Source organism: Gymnoscopelus braueri, assembly GCF_963280865.1.
Source record: "Gymnoscopelus braueri genome assembly, chromosome: 14".
In the NCBI taxonomy this organism is placed as follows: Eukaryota; Metazoa; Chordata; class Actinopteri; order Myctophiformes; family Myctophidae; genus Gymnoscopelus; species Gymnoscopelus braueri.
In genome coordinates, this window is record NC_137619.1 from 22976739 (window position 1) to 23000924 (window position 24186).

The 24186-nt window shown below is 42.5% G+C and overlaps 1 protein-coding gene across 1 annotated transcript in view; it reads right to left on the bottom strand.

Annotated features, from left to right (window-relative positions):
- Nucleotides 1–24186, bottom strand: part of b3gat2 (beta-1,3-glucuronyltransferase 2 (glucuronosyltransferase S)) — a gene marked incomplete at its 5' end in the record, with an annotated part of 49288 nt that overhangs the window by 1314 nt on the left and 23788 nt on the right. Inside the window, 1 exon segment of the mRNA XM_080450325.1 lies at nt 10049–10197. Within this exon segment, the coding sequence (XP_080306451.1) occupies nt 10049–10197 (149 nt within the window).

A 24186-nucleotide genomic window follows, 5' to 3' on the forward strand; every position in this document is an offset into this window, starting at 1 on the left:
CAGGTATAGTTGTGTATCATGAACATAACAGTATAATTTGATGTTGTGTTTATGGATAATGTTGCCCAGAAGCATGTAGTGGGAGAATAATAATTACAGGGCCAAGAATAGAGCCTTGTGGCTCACCGTATATACTTCATCTGATAAATAAGAGGGAAAGCCACTTATGCCTGATATGCCAACGGAACTTCTAAGGTGGCCAGTTGCAGTGGTGGAAAAAGTACTCACATTTCTTACTTAACCCATTAAGACCTGAGGTGATTCTTTAAAAAAATCGAAATCCTAACAGTTTTTGGAAAAAAATCCCAATTTTTTTTTCTCCACGATTAAAAAAAAATAGCAGATATACAAGCTCGTAGCGCGGCACTCGGTGCCGCGCTATGAGCTTGTATATCTGCTATTTTTGAATAGCCTAAAGAAATGTAAAAGACACAGATGCGTCCCCAGTCTTAATGGGTTAAGTAAAAGTATCAATACTGCAATGTAGAAATACTCTGTTACAAGTGAAACTCCAGAATTCTAAATTTACTTTAGTAAAAGTACAAAAGTATTGGATCAAAATGTACTTAAAGTACCAAAAGTAACTCATTATGCAGAATGTCCCATTTCACAAGTTTTAAAATGTATAAAAACCTTTGAAAATAGCACATCTACAAGCTCACAATGCGTCACATCACAACCCGTTGTGAGCTTGTAGATCGGCTATTTTCAAATAGCCTAAGTATATAGGGCTGAAGTGGTTAATGTTTTGTAATAATAACCAAAATCTACAAAGTAGTCACTAAAGTTTTCAAATAATTTTAGTGAGGTAAAAGTACAATATGTGCCTCTGAGATGTAGTGGAGTAAAAGTACTGAAAATGTAAAATACTCCAGTTAAGTAAAAAAAATACCTCAAAATTGTACTTATGTACAGTAAATGTACTTAGTTACTTTACACCATCAGTTGTTTCAAATGCACCACTAAGATCAAGGAGGATTAAAATGGAGCATTGTCCTGCATCAGCTGCTTAAAGAAGATCATTAGTGAGTGGTTTTCTGTGCTGTGGCATGGACGAAAACCTGACTGGAATTCTTCAAAGAGGTTATTGGTGTTCAAATAGTCACTAAGCTGTTTTATACACAAGTTTCTCTAAAACTTTGGATAACAATGGGAGTTTAGAAATGGGTCTAATTGCTAAGAACGGAGGGGTGCAGATTGGGTTTTTAAAGAAGCAGTTGGATGAGGTCACACTTGAAGTCGGCTATTTATAATGAACAAAGTGCTACAGTAGAGCAAACTTTAATCAGTCTTGTGGGGACAGTGTCTAGTGGACAGGGAGAGGATTTAATGTGTAATATAAGGTCTGCGAGGGTGTTCTGCAGGTAAAGGAACAAATGCATCCATTTTAGCCTCCACATGGAAGGTAAGAGAGAGGTGATTATTTTATCTCGGATATAACATTTTCTTAGTGAAGAAACATTTCTCTGGAGAGTGGTTCATTACTGTTCCAGAGGGAATGTATACAGCACTATCAGTAGTAGTGTTTAACAGTATTCCTGGGTTGTGGGTATTTGCAGAAATTAGTTTAGAAAAATACTGTGCATCGAGTCTTTCATTGCAACATTAAATTCCTTCATGAGATCTTTCATATACCTTTAGATCTTTGAGAGTACAAAACACATATTTGACAGGCTTTTCATTTCCTTTCTGCCTTTCTCTGTTCCTCAAGATCATTGAGCTAGGAAGATGATTTTACAGGCTTTTTTTTTCTTGTTTTCATTTATTTTACAGGGGCTACAGTATCTAGGGTGACCTGACAGAAGTAATTAAATCTGTTCAGCAAATCGGCCATCTGATGAGATGGAATGGAAGTAGAAAAAGCGAGAAATACATCAGATAACTTCTCCGCAGTCGAGGATTTAATGGTGCGGCAACGAATGGAGGAAGATCTTTGGTGGCATAGGGCACAACATTGTAAAGCTGATACTAGAATGATCAGACAAGTAGTTTACAGTACTGTAGCTCTAGTTAAAAACCCTCATATCTTCCTTCTGTTGACATGTGTCATTGCCCCTCCCTGTCACATGACCGGGGTTTAGCTAGATTTAAGGAATACATAAATAAGAGATAGCTTAGATTAAATCAAAGGTAATAAGCAGATCACAGAGAGTAACCAACATCGGTCACTTTTTGAGCCAGCATTAAAATGTCCTCACTACTCATTTCACAGTGACACATTATTGAGAAAATGCTGCATAAGCTTTTGATTTCAGAAGCTAGGAGGTTAGTCTTTGAAGAGGGCAGGATTTACTCTGCCAGAAAGACCAGGTGTGATTTGAATTATATTAACATAATAGCCTTTTTTTTAATGTAGCCAATACCTTAACCCATTCAATCCGGCAATGCATCTCTTGTCATTTTAGATTTCTTTGGCTATTCAAAAATAGCAGTGCCGCGCTATGAGTTTGGAGATCTGCTATTTTTGAAAAATCGTGAGAATTTGTGCAAATCTTATATATATATCTATATATTTTTCAAAGCGAACATTTGTAAAATATTGTGTCCCAGGAATCCCCCAGAAGCAAATTTTTTTTTTTTTGAGTCGCTTTAAAAATATAAATATTCAAAGATTTGCAAAAAAAAATCACGATTTAAAAAGAAATAGCAGATCTACAAGCTCATATATATATATATTTATATATATATATTGAGTGAGTTAAACACACACACACACACACACACACAAACGCAGACGACATGATTTATTGTTGGCCGAGTGCTGACTTCGTTTCCTCGACTCCTTCAGGTGGAACATGTCATTTCCTGCACACAGTGTTGCTAATTGGTTCACTTTGCATATCTAACGAGGCTAATGTAGCACGCACTAAAGCATCACACCAGAGGGCTCGGGAAATTGGTTTGTGTCTGTGTAATGTGTGTATGTGTGCACATGTGCATACCAAACAGCTATGTGTGTGTGCACGTGTATACAAATTGCGTGTGAATGAATGCACACATTATACGTGTGTGTGGTCTTGTATTACGATTGTTAGGGCCTAATGTTATAGTAGAGCAGAATTTTTTAGAGTAGATTTTTTTAGACATGTTTTGCAAATCTTTAGTTTGAATATATATTTGAGTTACAAATGTTCGCTTAAAAAAATATATATATTCAAAGATTTGCAAACATATTCACAATTTCTTTTAAATAGCAAATCTACAAGCTGAGTGCCACACTATGAGCTTGTATATCTGCTATTTTTAATAGGCAAAGAAATAAAAAAAATCACACCCTGTGTGAAGTGGGCGGTGTCTTGCTAGCTAATCACAATACTGAATGGAGTCAACCAATCATGTACAAAAAATAAATACATTTATTGAAACACTCTTTATGATGGAAGAAACCATAACTTAAAAAAAAACAAATTTATGTTTTTTTTTAAGTTATGGTTTCTTATATAGGGCTATGCACATGTGTCATGTGACACTGGCCAATCACAGTCCTGAATAGACTGTGATTGGCCAATCACGGTGCAGGGTTAGGCGGGGTAGATTTTTGGCCAATCACAGCGCAGGATTTGTTGTACAAATATCCAAACCTCACTTATAGGGGCGGTTTCACCGCCCAAAAATGACCCAGATGCGTTCCCGCTCTTAATGGGTTAAGCTTACAATTAGGGAAAGATTCAGGCTAGGGTAAGGATATGGCATTTAGAGATAGGTTTAGGGATCGAGGTTTGGAGATTTATACTTGCCATGTGCGCCAGTATCACGCACCCAAAACAGTGGATCTGCAGTACAAGCAGTACTTTCGGGTTAAGGCTCAAAATGGCCCATATTTTTCTCAAATGGCATTCATGTCCTCACAAGTATATAGTAATACAAATGTGTGTGTGTGAGACATGTATGCGCGTGCGCACACACATACCAATTATAGAGTCATGTGGAGTCCTCTGTTCCCCTGGACTTTAACCACTTAAACCCCATATGGTTGAGTCCCTCAGGGTTCTGTAGTCTTTTCTGTTTTCTGTTGTTCTGTGGGGAAAGCTTTAGCTGAATATAGCCGATCGACCACTAAAACATACGTTTTTCAGAAAACTCTTAGGATTTAGAAGGCATTTTTTCATAATTGAATGCCCTGCCCCCATACTAAAGCGTCACACAAAAGCATCAAAAGTAGCAGATCTACAAGCTCAAAACGTGTCGCTTTGGGCCGCGTTTCGAGATTGTAGATCTGCTACTTTTGATGATTTTTAATTTCAATCCTAAAAAGTAACAGCTTTTGGACATTATGTGGTTTCCACCCGACAGACGATTAGTAGAATCGGCCTCAGATAATGGTTTAACCCCCCACCACCACCACCTCTTGTCCAACACTCCCTTTCCACCCATTTTGCCTTCAATTTCCTCCATTCATCACTTTCACTTGTTTCTCTACTAGCTGTCATTCCTCTCTCTCTCTCTCTCTCTCTCCCTCCATCTCTCTCTCTGTCCCTCTCTCGTTCTCTTTCATCCCCTCCCCCCCGGGGCTATATTGGAGACAAAAAGCTGAAGCTTTACCAGAAGAGAGAGTGTGTGTGTGTGTGTGTGTGTGTGTGTGTGTGTGTGTGTGTGTGTGTGTGTGTGTGTGTGTGTGTGTGTGTGTGTGTGTGTGTGTGTGTGTGTGTGTGTGTGTGTGTGTGTGTGTGTGTGTGTGTGTGTGTGTGTGTGTGTGTGTGTGTGTCTGAGTGGCGTCTGGAGGTTTAGATGGATCTCAAAGGAGGTGATGCATAGAACGGACGGGTGGAGAAGAGGAGGTTGGAGGGGGGGGGGGGTACTAAGAATGGAGGGATGAAAGAACAGTGGAGAGGAAGGGGAGGTGTGTGTGCGTGTTGGGTTCCGGGCATTATTGTCTCCCTTCCTTTGGTTGGTAGTTGGCACCCTGGGCGAAGCTTTGGCAGAGCAAACTGGGCCTGTGTTTGTGTGTATGTGTGCGTACAAATGATGGTGTGTGTGTCTGAGTATGGAAGACTGTGTGTGTGTGTGTGTTGCACCAGTCTGTCAGATGATAACACAGCAGACTCGGTGCTCGGTACTTCCCATGCTCTCCCTCCATCTCTTGCCCTGTCTCTCCCTCTCTTCCTCTCCATTCTCCTTTAATCTCTCCTTCAGTCCATCTTTCATCCATCCATCCGTCCATCCTTCCTTTCATCCATCTCTGTCTGTCCTCCCTCTGTCTCTCCACTCCCTCTTTCCTCTCGCTCACTGTCTGTCTGTCTGTCTGTCTGTCTGTCTGTCTGTCTGTCTGTCTGTCTCTCTGTCTGTCTCTCTGTCTGTCTCTCTCTTTCTCTACATTTCTCTATTTTCCTCTCTCCCTTCTCTCCCTGCTATCATCCATCTCCATCTGCCTCCCCCCTCCTTCCACTCCTCTTGTCTTGTCACAGCCTGTCTGTCCACGTTACTGTCCTGGTCTAACTACATCACAGCAGCTGTCAGCCTCTCCCAGACACACACACACACACACACACACACACACACACACACACACACACACACACACACACACACACACACACACACACACACACACACACACACACACACACACACACACACACACACACACACACACACACACACACACACACACACACACACACACACACACACACACACACACACACACACACACACACACCCCGCAGACACACACCCCGCAGACAGGCCATTTTCCAGCCCTCCTTCAACCAAGGTCAGGACCCAAATGTTAGGATACACTCTTCAATACAGGCGGTCGTCGGAACCTCCTGGTTAAAGGTTAGGTACTGTCAGTATGGTTAAGTTTAGATTCAGCCTATACCTTTTTGGTCAGAAATGGTCAGAAATCTTTTCTTTATAAATTAGTTTTTTTGTATTAACTATTTTAACTATGTTACCATAAAATTTACTGAAATAAACTAAACTAAACCCTAAACCTGTTGTACACGTTGTCAGAGTACCCAGTGTGGTACCCACTACCATATGACCGATCAACCAAATATGGAGATGTGGTGATCCCTGATGTCGTCAAAAACTGTGTGTGGATGACGTGGGCATAAATGGGAGACAGACGGACCCACAGACAGATACAGACATTTTGTGCATTACCAGATTGCCCTGTATACAAATATAGTTCTCTTCTGAAGCCGATGGGTTGGGTTGGCCAATCAGGGAAGCCGATGCCTCACCCCACAGACAGAGAATCGTCACACTGGGCAAGACTTAGCCGATTGAGTGTCTAAATGGAAGTACAGAATTTGAAAAAGATAATTTCAGGGGGAAATACGTCCGACGGAACTCCCGCCCCTATAGACACTCTCTGCATTAGGTTGTGACCAGGCTTTTCTCTTTGCAGATGAGTGAGGCTGGGAACGAGGCTAGAGAATCGGTGAGTCCTACACAGACCCGGGGACAGACAAATACAGACATTCATGTTTTTGGGCGGTGTAGCCGCCCCTATAAGTGGGGTTGGGACACCTCATTAGCACTGTGATTGGCCCACTTGGCCCACTTTCCTGTACTGTGATTGGCTGACTCTATTGGCTGACTCTATTCAGCACTGTGATTGGCTAGCGAGACACATGATGACATTGATAACCTATACATAGGATTATGCACTTCCAAAAATCAATTTTTTTTGGAAGTGAGCTTCCATCACTATGATGACCACTGTGATGACCACACCGCCCACTTCACACTGGGTGTGATTTTTTTGCCAGACCCAAGGGGTCGGGCTTACATGAGGCTTTGTACCTGTTTCGTCCATACATGGGCATGGTCACTTTGTCCTCCGGCCCCAGCCCAAAAAGTCTGTCCCCCTTTCGTCCATACATGGGCATAGACACAGGCTGAAGTCCGGAACATGTGAAGTCCGGTGACGTAGTGCTCTGATCTTATAAAGTACTTATTCTGGGTCTGGCAGAACCAGGTCTCCTGGTCTTGTTTAAGTCTGGATCGGTCGGACAGTGCCAGAGTTATGCGAGGGACAGACACACACACACACACACACACACACACACACACACACACACACACACACACACACACACACACACACACACACACACACACACACACACACACGCGCTTCACTTATCAGTACAAAATAAGACCGGTTCTAATAACGGAGTGGCTTCCCTGTGGATCTCAGATGTGGCCAGTCTATGACATCAGTTGACTTCCAGTATGATATTTTATTAAAGTTAAATATAAGATATATATATATATATATATATATATATATATATATATATATATATATATATATAAACTATATGTGTAAAAATGCGGGGAGGTACTTGGCAGCATGCACAAGAAGTTTAGTGCTGATCAGTCCAGCGGTTTACTAGATTAGCTCTGGACAGAATCACAGATTCTGAGGAGCCTTGCCCCAAAGACTCAGATTAAAGTCAGATGTTTTTCCTGTGCCCGGTGTCAGCCCGAGTACTGATGACTCAGACAGCCGTGTCACTGTGGCTGTTACTGATGATGTCACGTCGCTCTGGCTGCACAGCAGCAACCTATGAGCGATGATGTCATCTTCAATCCACAAAACATCAAGCATGTGCGTGCGTGCGAGTGCGCGTGTCTATATGCGTGTACCCTCGATGTGTGATAGATGGCAATGTCGGGTCCTCCTGTCTGCACGGCGGTGGGCGATGACTGATGATGTCACGGCCGACTAATAGCCTGTATTAATATCATCAGCGGGGCTCCTCCATTAAGTTAATGGGGCTGATAATGATGAAGATGCGCTCAACACCGTTCTATCTGCAGCACAGGGAAGCTAGGGGGTAAATGATGACACCACTGGGTCCCAGGTCTTTAGACTATTCCCTACAGGCAGGGAATAGAGTGTCTGCTAAAAGCTGAGGGTGGGACCACCCTCTGCTTTTAGCAGATGCTCTTATCCAGAGTGACACATGTGGCAATAGAATGAGCATAGTTTATTAGTTTCTAACACAAGCAGGCTGTGAACTTCTGAGTGTTAATGTAACTCTGAGAGTGTACAAATGACCCAAATGACCCTTACGGATCCATTTTGGTTCCATTTGTACACTCAGAGTTAAATGAACACAGAGTATTTTACTGTGTAGGCAGGCACAACCTACCGCTGGAAGTTAAAAGCACACATTCCGGTGGCAATCGATGGCTTATTGGTTTAAGCTTGCCTCTGGGAAAATGCCTACCCCTGCTGTGTTTGGATCAAACCCAGGCAGACGTCCTCCTGTGTCTTCCTCCTGTGTACTGTCTCCCTCTCTGCTTTCCTACTGTCTGTCTCAATGAAAAGAATACTGAAGTTTAAAGGGGAGGGAATTGCCTGCTCTCCTTTTGAAAAATGACATACATTGGCCTAAGCACATCTCTCACAAGCTTGCTGCTCTGTGGAAGAGAGCATTTCTTGCAAAATACAGGACAGATGGTCTGTGGGGAGACTTCTACCAAAGCAACATTGCTTCTACAAGTGTTACACTTTATTGTACATAAACATTTTTGGCACATTTCGCTGACAATCCTATCTAGGGCAACTTGTGAATCCAAAATTCCTACAGTAGATCACAACATGGTATGGGATACAAGGGTCTGAGCCAAGAGCCCACACAACATTTTCTAATTGAAAAGATTTTTTTTTTTTGTCATAGAGATGTGATAGGAGATGTGATAGCATTTTTATTAATGCAAGATATATTCTGGATATGGGGGCTTCTTCCATGGCCACCAATGTATACAACCCTCATACGAGAGGGAATCAGGTCAAGGGGTGGACTGCCATTGCATTGTATAAAGTACTAATGCAGGAGAGATACAGCGTAGGGGGAGACTTGAGTCGTCGCTACCAGTGTAAATTAACAATGAAAGAGTCCACACATTTAAACCCAGGGCCTGCTGGAAAGAATTAACTTGGGGCCATATTTTGTGACATTCTCTCTGAGCTCTTATAGCCTGGCTGGAAGAAAGTGTAATGGAAACCATTTCTCAGAAAAGGGGACGCTAAGACAGTTCGCAGCGGGTTGTCAAGAGGATGGGTGGTTTCATAAAGCCAAGTGCCGACAGCAGGCTGCGGCAGCACGAGATGAGCCACATCGATCTGGGCTGTCTGAAGCGCACAATTTGAATTGATGGCAGCAGAATGCCATTTCTGTCCAATTGGAGCTTTGCGCATCTAAGTTTAGCTAGCACCACCAGTCACTTTCATGACTCATTCTGTCAATAGTGCATAGGGTTAAGATGCCCTATGGCACATTGTTGTCATGGCAGCCATTGTTATGACTTTTGCTTCAGGCTAAATTCCTGATGTAAGTGTAGTGCCACAAGCCGATTTTATCCCCCTTGTGTTGCATTGGAAAGGGAGTGTGCACATTGATAGCATTGAAAAATGCTTTGGAAAGGGAGTATGCACAATCAAAAGATTGCCAGTGTGACCTCAGTGACTGTGCTGGTTGGAGGTTAAGAGTGACATCTTGGACTTTACAGGGATTGGCTGAACAAAGTTGGTATATAAAAAGCCTTGCTCAGGCTGATCCTTACCGGTCAATATTGGTGGGGCGGATGTAGTTTCTATTTATATGCCATGGCACCTAGTGAGCGAGCGTGTGTGTGTGTGTCCGCGGCTAATATCGTTACTTATATAATATATAAAGGCTAGGTCAAGGAAGTAAGTCCCCAAATACTTTTCACGCATTGTGAATATAACTTTTTTTTCGCACAGTTGTGAATTGATCCATCTATTCCGCCCATTCCTCCATATTTGGAGGTTTTTGAAAGCATGAATACCCAGCGCGGACTAGCATTCGGTTGAGGACACACACCCGACGTTTCTCAGCGTCGGGTCCAGGTACATGCATGGGACCAAATTGACTCTTTAACAGGTCTGTAAGTCTGAGTTAAATAACACTGGAGATTTTCCAGTGTAGATAAAACATTAATAAAGAAAATCAAATGGATGTCCGTGGCCTAATGCATATGAAACTGAGTGTCCCTGAAATCAAACGTGTTTGAGAATCACTTGCTTAGGATGTCACGTCATTCACAGTATGATGGTACTGACCCGGGTGCAGTTGTTGGCCTTGGGCTCCAGCTCGTTAACCTTGGTGATCTGCTTGAGGAAATCGGACTCCTGCATGCCAGGCTGGGACCCTCGGCGCTTGAACTGGGCCCGCGGGTTCGCCAGGATCACCTGAAGGTTCACCGCGAAACCTGGGAGAGACGGAGAGAGCGGAGGAAGAAGAGAAGAGAGGGAGAAGGATAGAAAGGAAGAATCAAGACAAGAAAAGAGCAAAGGAGGATGAGGAAGCAAGAGAGATGGAGGAGAAAGGGGAACACAGAAAAGATAGGACATTGACTTAGTGAAATGGGTCTCATACAGCAGTGGTTCTCAACCTTTTCTGGATCAGGGCCCACTTGAAAACATTGAAAGCATGCACACAAGAAGCTCCTTTGTTTGCACCTCCTATACACGAGATGTTGATTCCCTTCCCCGACAGGTAAATGGCCTCCACTCATCATGGTAAGTAGGCCTTATTAATTATGATTCTTACTATGAATCCCATTATAGAAGATGATACAACACATTGGAGGAATATTTTGACTGAGATGAGCAATTTCTAACCACAAGGGTCTATGTTGCTTCTCGATAACTGCACCCATTGTGCTCTGAACGTCAGTAAAGAGTGATGGAGGGAGAGTTATAAAGCATTACTTACTGTGAGGCTACTGCACTGTAAGTATAGAACATTTTAGGCATCTATTCAATGCGCTTTCTCGGCGCTGCATATAGTACAGAGAGAAAACACGGCAGAGTTCTGGCTATAAGTGCTCGTCGACAGTGTTGGCCAGCAAAACGTGTAGAACAAAGTGTAAATTAGCCTTTACTTATTTATACTTTTTTGTACAAAATTAGCTAGGGGCATCGGGGTCAGGACTGACACGTTGCCCATCAAGGCACCCCCACGCCACAAAAGTGTTTCGATAAAGTAAGTCAAGTTAGCAATACAATTTATCCAATTTGAAATTCAATAATGGCTACAAAATGGCATTTTAATGATGACAAAATTGTCGTCATTGCCCCTTTCACTGTATATCTTACAATAAATGCACAAAATCTCTGCATGTCTGTCTGTACGTCTGTACATCTGCATGTAGTTCATGTATCTCGAGAACCGTCCAACCAACCAACTTCAAACTTGGCGTATGCGTCGCCGACAACTAGAGGGAGTGCCGTGCCCAGTAACAAGTCGGATATACGGTTGCAAATAACAGTTTTGGGTAATGGTTATTGTGAAAAATATACCAGTGAAAGATTATATCAAAAATAACGTTCACTTCAATTGAAAAAGTTACACAGTATGACTTTAAATTACAAACCTGCTTTAATGTCTTATATAATGCCTTAATAGTCTTTTTTTAAATGTTATATTCGGCTCTTTGGGGTGGTGCAGCGCTCTGATTGTCCCCCGGTTTAGGATGTGTTTCTGTCTCTTTTGTCTGTAGCAGGATGTCCATATGAAAGCTTCAGACTAGTACCACAATGCTTGTGGTCGTCTGTGGTTTTTTACCACATACAAACCATAAAGGTGATGCTCTGATCATGGAGTAATGACTTAAACATGGTAGGTGGGGAAAAATCTGTTTTGAAGCTAAAAGGCACACTTTTTTTGCCGTTTTTTACTATTTTGTAAAACATTTCAAAATAGTTAAAATAGCTGATCTACAAGCTCACAACCCTGTCGATGTAGATCGGCTAGTTGAACCATATATATATTTTTTTCAAAATAGTACAATATGGCTAGTAAGTTTAGGCATAAGGGGTAAGGCGCGCAAGATAGAGCCCCTAGTCTCTGCACTAGCGACTGCTGCTTAGTCAGGGCGTTAGGGTGCGTTCAGGGTGCATTACACTCTCCTGGTGAAACTCCCCACTGATATCAGGTGAAAAGAAGCAGCTGGTGACTCCATGTGTATTGGAGGAGAAGAGACATATGGTTGTCTACTACACCCTCCCAAGGCCAACACTGAGAGGTTGGCAGTGACAGCGACCACAGTACACACTGGGAACTGACAATGACTAAATTGGGGAGGAAAGAACAAATGACATACAAATGTCAATTGACTGTGGTAACAGTCTGAAAACACCTTTTTTTCCAGACTCGAGCCAAGCACCGTTGGATGTGCCTCGCCAGCCCGGATCCCACTAGCCGTATCGTGTCCAGGTACGACCCACCGTTTGGGCGCTATCTCCGTTTTAAGCTGAAAAACGGCCAGCGAAAGCTGCCTGTGTACGCTCTGAGGAGCGCTGTGGCCGTCCACTGTGGACCAGATTATATGGTAGCACTCTAGCATTGCATCATTTGCTAACGTCTATATGCTAAATCTATACAAGTACACATACCTGAGATATTCAAACATACCTGAGATATATAACCATTTTGAAGGCCTGCATACGATCGTCCGACATCTCATGACATCATTGCTGTTATTATACTGTTCAGTGAAATGTGAAATTTCTAACTTCAAGGCACTCTGTCAGCCATATCAGAATCTCTGAACGCCCCTCCAGAGCACGGGAAGCGAATCAAAAAAGGAATCTGATCTGATGAAGGTCGAGAGACTGATCATCATTAAATAATAAAATATCAACTTGGCCTCAGAGATCATCACGTCTCGTCCTCCTTTGATGTTTTATTTTTTTCATTTAGGCTGCACATTTTCTAGTTGCTTTGAGCATGGAATTTCATTGGTTTGATTCCCAGAACAAAGAGAAGAGCCTGCTTCTCTGATTTCTCAATCGGCTGGTTCTCAACTCCAGACTCCTACACATAGCACATCTACAAGCTCACAGCACATCACAACGCGATGGGTTGTGAGCTTGTAGATCGGCTAGTATAGGGTTGAGATGGTTAATTAGCTCTCATGTCTGTTCCTTGGGACTCAAACTCCTTCTAGTTTCATATTCTGTCTGCTGTAGTGAGTCGGTTCAGTTCCCCCTGGTGTCCCGGCCCAGGTCTAATTTAGTCCCTGATTAGCCACTACAATGAAAACCAACAGTACTTGGATTGCCCTCGGCTAGCGCTCTCCATGTTTCATAATTTCCTCAGTCATGCAGAGAAATATGAGAAAAGGCAAAAATAGACCTCTGTCCCCTGGTGAGTGGGATTGGCTGTGGAATCATCCCACTGTGGTGGGTTGGATCAGGTTCACTGGATGTGGTGACCTTGACATTGCTCATTCGCCTGCAGCTAGGAGCAGGTGGTAACATTTGTAGATGGTTAATGACTTTGGCGGGGAGACTTGTCCATTAAGTGCACTTAAATCCTTCGGATAAGTGTGCGTACGCAGATATAACTAGAAAAGTGCGCTCCTCAGAGATCTTCGCCAGGCCTGGTTCGTACCCAGGGCCACCAAAGTTTGGAAGTCAATTAAAGCCAATTGGAATGGAATATGATTAATCTGACTCATACAAATTGATCACATGACTCCAGAGATAATCTTTACGGATTTGTGTGAGTTTTGGACAAAAGTGTTGCTTTCTGTGTTTTGTTCCATTCACTCATTTGTTTGTGTGCGTGTGCTGTGTGTGTGTGCGTGTGCGTGTGCGTGTGCGTGTGCGTGCGTGCGTGCGTGCGTGCGTGCGTGCGTGCGTGCGTGCGTGCGTGCGTGCGTGCGTGCGTGCGTGCGTGCGTGCGTGCGTGCGTGCGTGCGTGCGTGCGTGCGTGCGTGCGCGCACGCGCGCGAGTGCGCACGTGTGCGCTATTTGGTCCCAGAGGTTTATTTGTTCCTTAACCTTTACTTTTGCAGGTGTTCTAGAAAGGTCAGGGTGTGTGAACAGGCTTTCAGTAGGATCAGCAGTGATAATGTTCAATCTGCCAGAATTTCTGTCAATGTACGTATTTACAGACACGCTACACACTGGTTACTGTTTAGTACAACTGAAAATTTTCACGGTCATCTAAATGCCTAGCAATTAGTTGTCACAAACATCTTCTGCGGTGTGGGAGATAAGTCAGTCCTTTGTAAACCGAAGGTTCTTCGTTCAAAACCAAGCATGACCATTTCTTTCTAAGTTTGTACCTGGCTCTAATCTTTCAATGAAGAGCACACAAGACAACTAAATGAGCATGAACCATGCTGGTACAACGGCGAGATACAGAACTAAGAAAATGGAGACTCCAAAGGTAATTGGTTCAAATCCAACTTTTATACAACATCCAACTTTTATACAATCGTCACGCTGCATGCTAATAAGGCTAAGTAATTAGTTGTCACAAAAGTCTTGCATGTGTCTGTGGTGCTAACTATGTCAGTGCACGTGGTTTGGAAGCCCCGCCCCGAAGGGGCGAGGCTTCCCTTATTGGGCGGGCGTCAGGGCGGGGCTTCTTTCCACTACATTAGAGGAGTTGGGCACGGCACATTCTAATACAGCTCGATTACCCAATTTCAGCACCGGCTTCAGTAGCGCACCTCGCTAATCATTAGACTCCCAACTCACCACTGGGAGTCTGCGTTCGACTCTCGCTTGGGCCAATACTTTTTCAAACAACCGCGGATTACTTTTTATCGCCTATAAAGTATAGTTTTGGACCGGACCGCTACGGAGGGGCGCAGTCTCAAGTGAACTTTAGCCACGAGAGGCACAAGTTGCTGTGCCGAACGTTTGCTTTGAGCCTACTCAGCCCCGTCCGAGTTATGTACCGATAGGCACAGAATTGTAAATGATGTTGTAGGGACTGCGTTTGCCCCAACTGCCACTCAAAGTGACTACTGGCCAATCACAGCGCGTCTTTGCCGGGACTTCCCCAACTCTCAACTTCCGGTCCCCAACCACCGTGCACTAACATAGTACAGTGGTATGATACAGGTCTTGAAGAGCAATTTAAACTCTGTCTGCATCGAAATCCTATGAGTTTTAAGTTAAGTTTTAAGTTATTACGATAGTTAACAAGCATCTTCCATGACTTGTGTCTGTGTGGTGCAGAACATAATGGTATTGTCTAATAAGCAGAAGATCCCTGGTTCAAATCTACTTATTGGAACATTTTCACTGTGAAAGCTAAATGCTAAGGAAGTTTGTACCTGGCTCTAATCTTTCACTGAAGACAAGATAATTGATTTAGTATGAGCCATAGTGGCACAGTGGTAAGATACAGGTCTTGAAGAGCAGATACATTTTTATTTATTTAAAGTAATTGTTTTAAAGGGATACTTCACTTTCACATAAAATAAACATTAAAAATATATATTAAAAAAAAAAGAAAGAAGTTATGGCAAAATAAAGGCCCCCTCACACATTAGTAGGACACTCTAATGCGTGAGGGGGCCATGAATTTTCCATTACTTTTTTCATTTATTTTTAATATATTTTTTAAATGTTTCCCCCCGCCGAAAGTGAAGTATCCCTTTAAGTAGTTTTTTGGTACATTTGTACACTCTCAGAGTTATGGAGGTCTGTGCCCTAAAGCATATCAAACTGGGGGTCCTTGAACTTAAAAAGTTTACATCTGTGTGGATTGTTTCTTGTTTGTGTCACTTAGACAAAGATGCACTATGTAACCTCTTTCTTCTCCTCTCCTCTCCTCCATGCTGTTTTCTAGGCCTTTCTATCCTACATTGTGACAGGGCCTAGCACCAGTCCTCTTGAGTAATGCAACTGTCAGAATGGGTCACAGAGAGGAAGAGTAGATGCACGTATATCTTCTACTGATTGCCTCCTGTGGGCTTATGGGTGTCTGCATTTTAGGTCAAAGAAAGGTCAAACAGCATCTGTCTCTTTTTTTTCTCACACTCTTGCCCTCTGTTTTCCTCTGTGTGTGTGTGTGTGTGTGTGTGTGTGTGTGTGTGTGTGTGTGTGTGCGTGCGTGCGTACATGTGTATATATATATATATATATGGCTAAATATTGTGGCCTTGTGATAGAACTCTTACTGTTAGCATATAGTGGAATCAGACGTATTACTTCCCGTATATGATACCCTACTGGAGGCTAATCACTTACAGCTGTAAGCAGCCCAGGTGTATGGGATAGATATGAGAGCAATTACAAGATAGTCATCTCCTAACCTGCAGTCAGTCCATGTGATATGGAGATCACGGCAAATCAGAGCTATGTTCGCGCCGGAGGCTATTGTCCTGATGCAATGCAGACTTTGCCCCACTTCCTTTGTAACCCACCAGCTGCCCTACATGGGTCCAGACCACTGAGCAAACTAGTGTTGTTGTTCGTGTATGAACATATTGTCTTGGACAGCCTTTTACTGTAGATTATACATACCATTAAGGATGATTGGACCACATATAAATATAGCAAACTAGTCCATACCCGGCGATGTGCACAGCCAAACTATATGCAGACTTTTGGGTTATTCGTTCGGTAGGCCTATGCATAGTTTAAGTCTTGGACGGTTATTTAATCGTATTGGCGTCAATGGCGTGTGGTGTATGTGTGTTTGAGACAACCCGGTCATTTACGACCTGACGTGGAATCGTTGCCACCCACAACCATGAGAAGTTGATGTTTATGCTGTTTCAGCTAAGCTATGTGTGCTAATTACACAATGTGGATTCGAACAGTGCACGTGTCAATGTGCGTGCTAGTGCTATGGAGATGATATCCAAAGCTCCCTCCCACTCATAAAACGCAGTGTGTGTGGTCACAGGCCCTATATGAAAGTCCTTTATAAGTTTGCTGTGTCTGTATGTTCTGCCGTTGTCTCTGTGCCGGTGTCTGTGACGACATATACCATAGCCTGAACTCGTTAACACAAAAACGTGAATAAACAGCATACATTTTGGGAAAGAGAAAAACGGGCTTCGTCACTGCCTGCACGTGCTAATAATGGTCAATGCCCGAGTGCAAGTTCAGATCAATTGCTCAACCCACTGAAGAGAACCATGCGGAACTGAGTGACGGACAGAGGTTTCCTTATTTAATATGTAGCATATATCTATCAAATACCCAGCCTTTATTTGACCGTAATAAGCTTATGCTAATTGGTCAGCTGCCGTATAACCCCAAGGGGCTGATATAGCACATGAACAATCAATGCAAGCTATAAAGCTGTATCTTCCCTCTGGGTTAAAGCAGCTGACCATAGGCAAGGTGAGAGAGATAGAGTGACAAGTTGTCTCTTGCATAAGAATGCCCAATTTAAACTCAATATCAGGATTTAAAGTATACAAAACATAAATTACTTTTTTTTCCAGTTTTGATTGAAACTAATATCTAATATTTTTTAGATGCTTACTATTATGTACTGTACATATTACTTTACGTTAGTTAGAAGGTGATTATCGGTTTTCAGTGGCTTTAAGGAACTCACCATGTAAAATATGGACAAAACTCGGCTGCCAATCATAGATACTTAGGATAGTTTCAGATAGATTTGATCATTTTAAGTAATTTCCATTAAAAAAAGGAAACTAATATTGATGTCTAGATATGGACAAGTTTGTAAATATCACAAGGTGTCCAATATCTGTTGCTCTCTATAAAACATTTAACGATTTAAACACTATATAGGCCTATTTTGTTGATGTTGGGATGCATATGTAGACATGTACAGTAGGAATGTAGAGTAGATAGACAGCTTCTTACAGTTATTGTAATTTTTCATGTTAAAATCTGAGAATCCACATACTGTAGTATATAGCGAACAAAGAGAGATAGAATGTTTATTTATTTCATGTGTGACTCCCCATTAGCCTGGTAAACCCTCCCTCCGGAAATCTAATTTCTATTTGATTCCAGGAGTGAGTCTGGGCTGATCGCCCATTCTGCAATATTGGCTGCAGGCTGAGTTGGGCGGAAGTAATACCGTTGACTGACAACCCCTTCAGCCAATGATATTTTTTCCCCTTCAGCCAATCAGCAGTTCACCAGTCTAATGTGACGTCAACGGGACTTTTGAGACAGCCAAGCCCAAAATGGGTTGCCTTATTCGGATACATGGGTGTCACTGCCCACCCCTACCGGTTCTCTAAATTTTTATTTTTAAATAGGCTTTGTCATGATTAATTGACCACATATATGAAGTTAAACAACTAAATTCTATCCAAACGATATATTATAAGTAAATTCCGTGCCTCAAAATAGAAGTTAGAGAGCTTTTTGAAGTAAAAAAATAGCGGAGATTATAGCGGACAAGAAAAAGATGGCTGCCGTTCGTGTTTTGGGCTCACTCGAACTCGCCACCTGATTGGCCAACTGTCGCTGTCAATCACAGAACGATGTGCGACGACGCTGATAGGCTCGGTTAGCTGGTAATTCCACTAGAAACCCCCACAAAGGGCTATCAGGCCAGACTCACTCCTGGAATCAAATAGAAATTAGATTTCCGGAGGGAGGGTTTACCAGGCTAACTCCCCATGACCTTTAGCTAAATTAACCACAGAATAAAAATATACAATTTACAGCCATTGAAATGTGACTTTTTGTCTCATGTCTCTTGCTCTCCCTTTCCCATCGTTTTCTCAGTCCCTCTGTCTGTCTGTCTGACTATCTGTCTGTCTGTTAGACTCCCATGTTAGTTTCCCATCTTTAAGTCTCTGTCTCGGTCTCTGTCTCGGTCTCGGTCTCTGTCTCTGTCTCATGCATGCATACACGCACACACTCGCACAATGTTGCACTAATCTTTCACTCATGTCTTTCACTCTCTCTTTTTCAAGCCTCTCTCTCTGTCTCTCCAGGGCCTTTACTGTTCCTAATTTACGTTAACGACATGGCATCAGCATGTGACTGCAATTTGTTCTTGTTCGCGGATGACTCCGCTTTCCTGGTCTCGGACAAGAACAAATTGCAGGTTGAAAAAGCCAGAGCTCGGTAAAATCTGCACATGGCTCGCTGATAACAGACTGTAATTACACCTAGGTAAAACTGAATCCATTCTTTTTGTGCCCAAAATTAACCTCAGTAAGGCCACAGACTTCAGAGTGGGTGACAATCTTTCCAGTGATAAAATGGCAACAAAAGTAATCAAGAAAGTCAACCAAATAATTCGTTTTTTGGGCAGGATCTCCTCATTGGTCAGTAGGAATGCACTGAGGACACACAAAATCTCCGGTGAAAACAACAGGTGGCTCCCATTGGTTCACCGATCTGTGCTCCCGCACCTGGCCCCGCGCCCCTCCTCCTCCCCCAATGTGCAGCATTGAGAGCCCTGACGTCACAACATTTGGAGCGACGCCCACTGCACTCTGGTTGGTTGGGGAAATGAAAGGTTGACTCCCACTTCCTATAAAGCCAGAAATTTCAACAGCTTGGTCCAGGCTTTCTTTTTGTGCAAAACGCGAAGGAAAATAAAAGTCTGGAGATCGAGGCTACTAAACCTCAAACCCAGGACACACTTAACCACTAGTCATTATGCTAGAGTGGGATGGCTCAGGGTAGAGGACAGAGTACAGCAACTTGCAATGGGCCTGGTCTTGAAGATACTCAAGGGGCCAATGCCCATATATCTGTCAAACCACTTCAAAAGAGTGAGAAACGCCCACGGGCACAACACCACAGAGAGCTCCACTGATCTTATTAACTCCCAGGTTCGGCACAAACATGGGGATGAATTCATTCTACTATTATGACACCAAAATGTGGAATGCCCTACCACCAGCCATCAAAAAGTGTGACTCTCTACCCTCCTTCAAAACCATCATAAAAGAGCACCAGCAATTTGCAACTGGATCTGTCCTAGACAGTCTTCTAGCTTACCAAAAGAAATGACCCCCCACTGTTTTTCTGTAAATATACTTTTACTACTCCTATTATTGATGATTTCTTGGATAGTATTGTATGTCTTTATTATGTCTTGATGAATTGAATAAATAGGACCATAATGGAAACAAGTCCTCAGGGGCTTTTTGTGTTATGCTTTTAGCATTATTGTATAACTGTACTTCTGTTCTTTTTGCAAACTGTTAATGTCATATCATTTAGTTTGAGGAGATCTCTATCGCTCTCTCTCTCTCTTGCTCTCGCTCTCGCTCGCACTCTCACTCTCTCGCTCTCTCTCCCTATCTCCCTCTGTCACAAGTGCCAGTTCAACAGCAGTGATAGAACAGAGAGTGTGCTTGTAGGGGTGGACATGGGTGCTGGAACATGTGTATCTGCATAATCAATTCCATTCAAGTGTTGTTGAATGGAAATGTGTGTCTGTGTCAGTCCTCCAACTGAGGTAATCTTGTGTGTATGTGCACATGAGCACTGTGAACACACAACACACACACACACACACACACACACACACACACACACACACACACACACACACACACACACACACACACACACACACACACACACACACACACACACACACACGCACAGTTAATAGTAATCCATGCTCTCATTGTCCCAGCAGCAATATGCGAGGGTAAATGAGATGGAGCTTTGGCGGGTTGCTAACAATGCATTGTTGTGCCACAACACAACGTTATTAGGACACACTCGAACACTGGCACCCGGCGCGTCACAGGGCCCTATTGTACCCTCACTGAATAATGATTTATGGATGAATATGGCCTGCATCTTTTCAGCCAGTGTGATAATTATGTTCATTTAGGTAAAGAAAAAGGAAAAAAAGAAATGGCTTCAGAATAATGCTGCAGAGTACTAAATCGTGCGCGTCGAAAAATCGACAGCGTAATTACTGAGAGCTATGTAATAGAAAAACTCATAATTACTCTGTGGTGTTTGTTTGTGTGTGTGTGTGTGTGTGTGTGTGTGTGTGTGTGTGTGTGTGTGTGTGTGTGTGTGTGTGTGTGTGTGTGTGTGTGTGTGTGTGTGTGTGTGTGTGTGTGTGTGTGTGTGTGTGTGTGTGTGTGTGTGTGTGTGTGTGTGTGTGTGTGTGCGTGCGTGCGTGCGTGCGTGCGTGCGTGTGTGTGTGTGAATTACTATACTTGTGACAGCCATGTCCCTGCGACAAGTATAGTAGAATTTGAGGAATAGACATCGTGAGCGTCACCTTCCAGGTCCTCACAAGATAAATGGTTGTTTTATGATTTAGAAAAACATTTTTTACAAAAGACTTATAGAATGTAGGTTTAGGGGTTGGGGTTAGAGTTTTCCCTATTTTAAACTTGGTTGCGCAGCGATACCACACACCGAAAAATTGCCAATTTACTTGTAGATCTGCTCATTTTCTGCTATTTGTTTTGGCTATTTTTCTGTTCTTTTCAATGCCGTCCTAAAATGTTGCTGTCCTCTCCTCACAAGTATAGTAATACAAACCTGTGTGTGTATGTTATGGCTAGCATAAAAAAAGAAGCAACTAAGTGAGTAAAAAAAGAGAAGTGCACAGAAAGGGAGAGAAAGGCTTGATGGAGAGGAAGGAGGAGAGTGTGATAATGGTCAGGGGAGACTCAGAGGAGAGAGGATGGATGGAATGATGATACGCTGATAAAGGAGGATGTAGGAGGTAGAGCAGAGGGGATGCTCTTCACTGTTATCTATGCCCAAGGACACAGCTGGTGTGTGCGTGCAGCGTGAGCATTGTCCATCTCATACTTTTGTGTGCGAGTGCATGCATGCATGCACATGTGTGTGTGTGTGTACAGTATGTTTGTGTGTGGTTATAGAACATGCGAGCTGCGTTTCTATAGATCCAACAGTTTCTATACAGTATATCTGCCTGAGTGGGTAGAAGTATGCGATATCATTGTGTGTGTGTGGGTGTGGGTGTATGTGTATGTTTGTGTGTGGTTACAGTACATGTGAGCTGCGTTCCAACAGTTTCTATACATCTGCCTGAGTGGGTAGAGGTATGCAATATTAATACTGTGTGTGTGTGTGTGTGTGTGTGTGTGTGTGTGTGTGTGTGTGTGTGTGTGTGTGTGTGTGTGTGTGTGTGTGTGTGTGTGTGTGTGTGTGTGTGTGTGTGTGTGTGTGTGTGTGTGTGTGTGTGTGTGTGTGTGTGTGAGTGAGTGAGTGAGTGAGTGAGTGAGTGAGTGAGTGAGTGAGTGAGAGTGAGTCTCTCTGTGTGTGTGTGCACGGTGCCATCATATCCCCGGAGAAGTGTAGATTGGCTTGTTATGTACAAGGGTCTGACAACAGGAGAGATGGACATGGGAGACAGAGAGATATGATAAGACGTATGACAGATAGAGACTTGTAAGAGAGAGTGAGAGCCGAGTTAGAAGGAGTTGAGGGGCCATTTAAAGTGGTTGGATCACAGCTCCCCCTCGTCTCTGCAGTGCTTGAATGAGTATGCAGTTCAGAGTTCTGTCAGCCAGTCTTCCGTTGTATAAAACAATCCTGTACTGAACAGTCAGCGCAATATTCTCAGGCAAGTTGTTTCAGAGACTCCGGGCCCTGGTAGCAAAGGCCCAATCAGGAGGCTGCACTCCGGCTCATACAGGATTAAAAAGGTCAGAGATGTATAGGAAGGAACATAATCAATAACATCTTCTTATAAAACTCTTAAACTGATAGTGATAGGTAACCAATGAAGGAGAACTAAAATTAGGGTAATGTGCTCCACACTCTTCTGGCTGTGGTTAAAAGTGTGACTATTTAGTTCTGGACTCATTTTAAATGAGAACTTTTTCTTTCTAAGGGCGCTTTCACACTCAGGTCCCGGGTGCGCATTCCAGACCGCTTGGCTAGTGTGAATGTAGCGAATCGACCCGCGAAACGGATAACCGTTCCGTTCCCGAAACCACCTCGGGAGGCAGTCTCGGATCCGAATCATGCGTTTTCGGGTACGGTAGCTGCAATGTGAAAGCAAGCGTACCGTTAGACGGAAGTGGCCCGCTATTTGGAATAGGTGACGGTATATAAACTCGACAAAAACAGCCAACAAAAACACTGCTCTTCTAGCCGGTGCTACTGAATGAATGAAAACGCCCCAGAATGCATTGCGCACTTAAAGGGATACTCCACTTTCAAATAAAATAAACATTAAAAATATATATTTAAAAAAAATGAAAGAAGTTATGGCAAAATCACGGCCCCCTCACACATTAGAGTGTGTTAAGGTGGGCTGGTGCATATTACTCTTAAGGTGGAACATAACAATTGAAATAATAATCAACTTATATTATGGGAGCCTTTCTAACAATTTTACTCATTCAATTCTGAACCGATTCTTAAAATTTAAAATTCTCTATTAGCTGTGAAGGGCCTTCTTTCATGTCTATCAGTCATGAAACATTGGCGGGTCTCCATCGCGCATTTCAGGTGCGCGAGCAGCGCATATAGTATATCTTGTGGGTATCTTGTGGAGTTTCAGCTACTATGCATCCCAGAAATATATAGCTTATAAGGCTTTGTAATTTGAAATTTGTAAGTAAATATGGTAACTCATTTAGATGTAGGCCTACGTAGGTTTATAGTTTCCCAAGGACTATAGCCGTTTCACTCATGATGCAATTTCTCCTGAATGCACAGTTTAGTTTATCCCTTCTAAATAGCTTATGTGAGCATAATAAAGAATAGCAGAATAATACATTAAATTACTATCCAAAATACATTATAATGAGCATTATGAGGACCAGTTATATGAAGATAAGATATAATATAATATTATAATGAGCATAATGAAGAATAGCAGAATAATTACTATCCAAAATAAATGAGAAGTTTCTTTTTATTAATTCTACAGTTTCACACACAAACGTGGGCTACAAAAACGAAACATCTCTGTGCTTTATTGTCATAAATTGCACTCTTCTACCATATGAATCTGTCATTCATAATTATTGATGTAATTCACATGTATGTCTGTATTTGTTTGTTTGTTGATGTGGGCAACGAGACCAAAGTTATTTTGGTCTCATTTTAGTTTGTTTAAATGTGTTTTCTTTATTGCTTGTCAGAATTAACTTACTTGTTAACTATGGTAGGCTATTCCCTTATGCTTAAAAAAAAACGTGTATCTTTTATTTGACCTTTTCTCCAATTGTAGCATAAAATAAGGTAAAATAGGTTGTTCAGCAGCACTTTGTAACTCATGTTTTGAAAAGTGCTATATAAATAAAGTTATTGTTTTATTATTATGTAGCCTACTTAAACCCTCTATTCTCAGTAAAAACGGACCTACTTTTCTTGGACGCTTTTATCTGTCAACACCAAATCTCTCTGTCAAAAATAGCAGATCTACAAGCTCACAACGCGTCGCGCGTTGTGAGCTTGTAGATTGGCTATTTTTGGCTTATGTTCCCCCCATGCTGGGGTTCATGTGGTTAATACTATTCATAATAATGTAA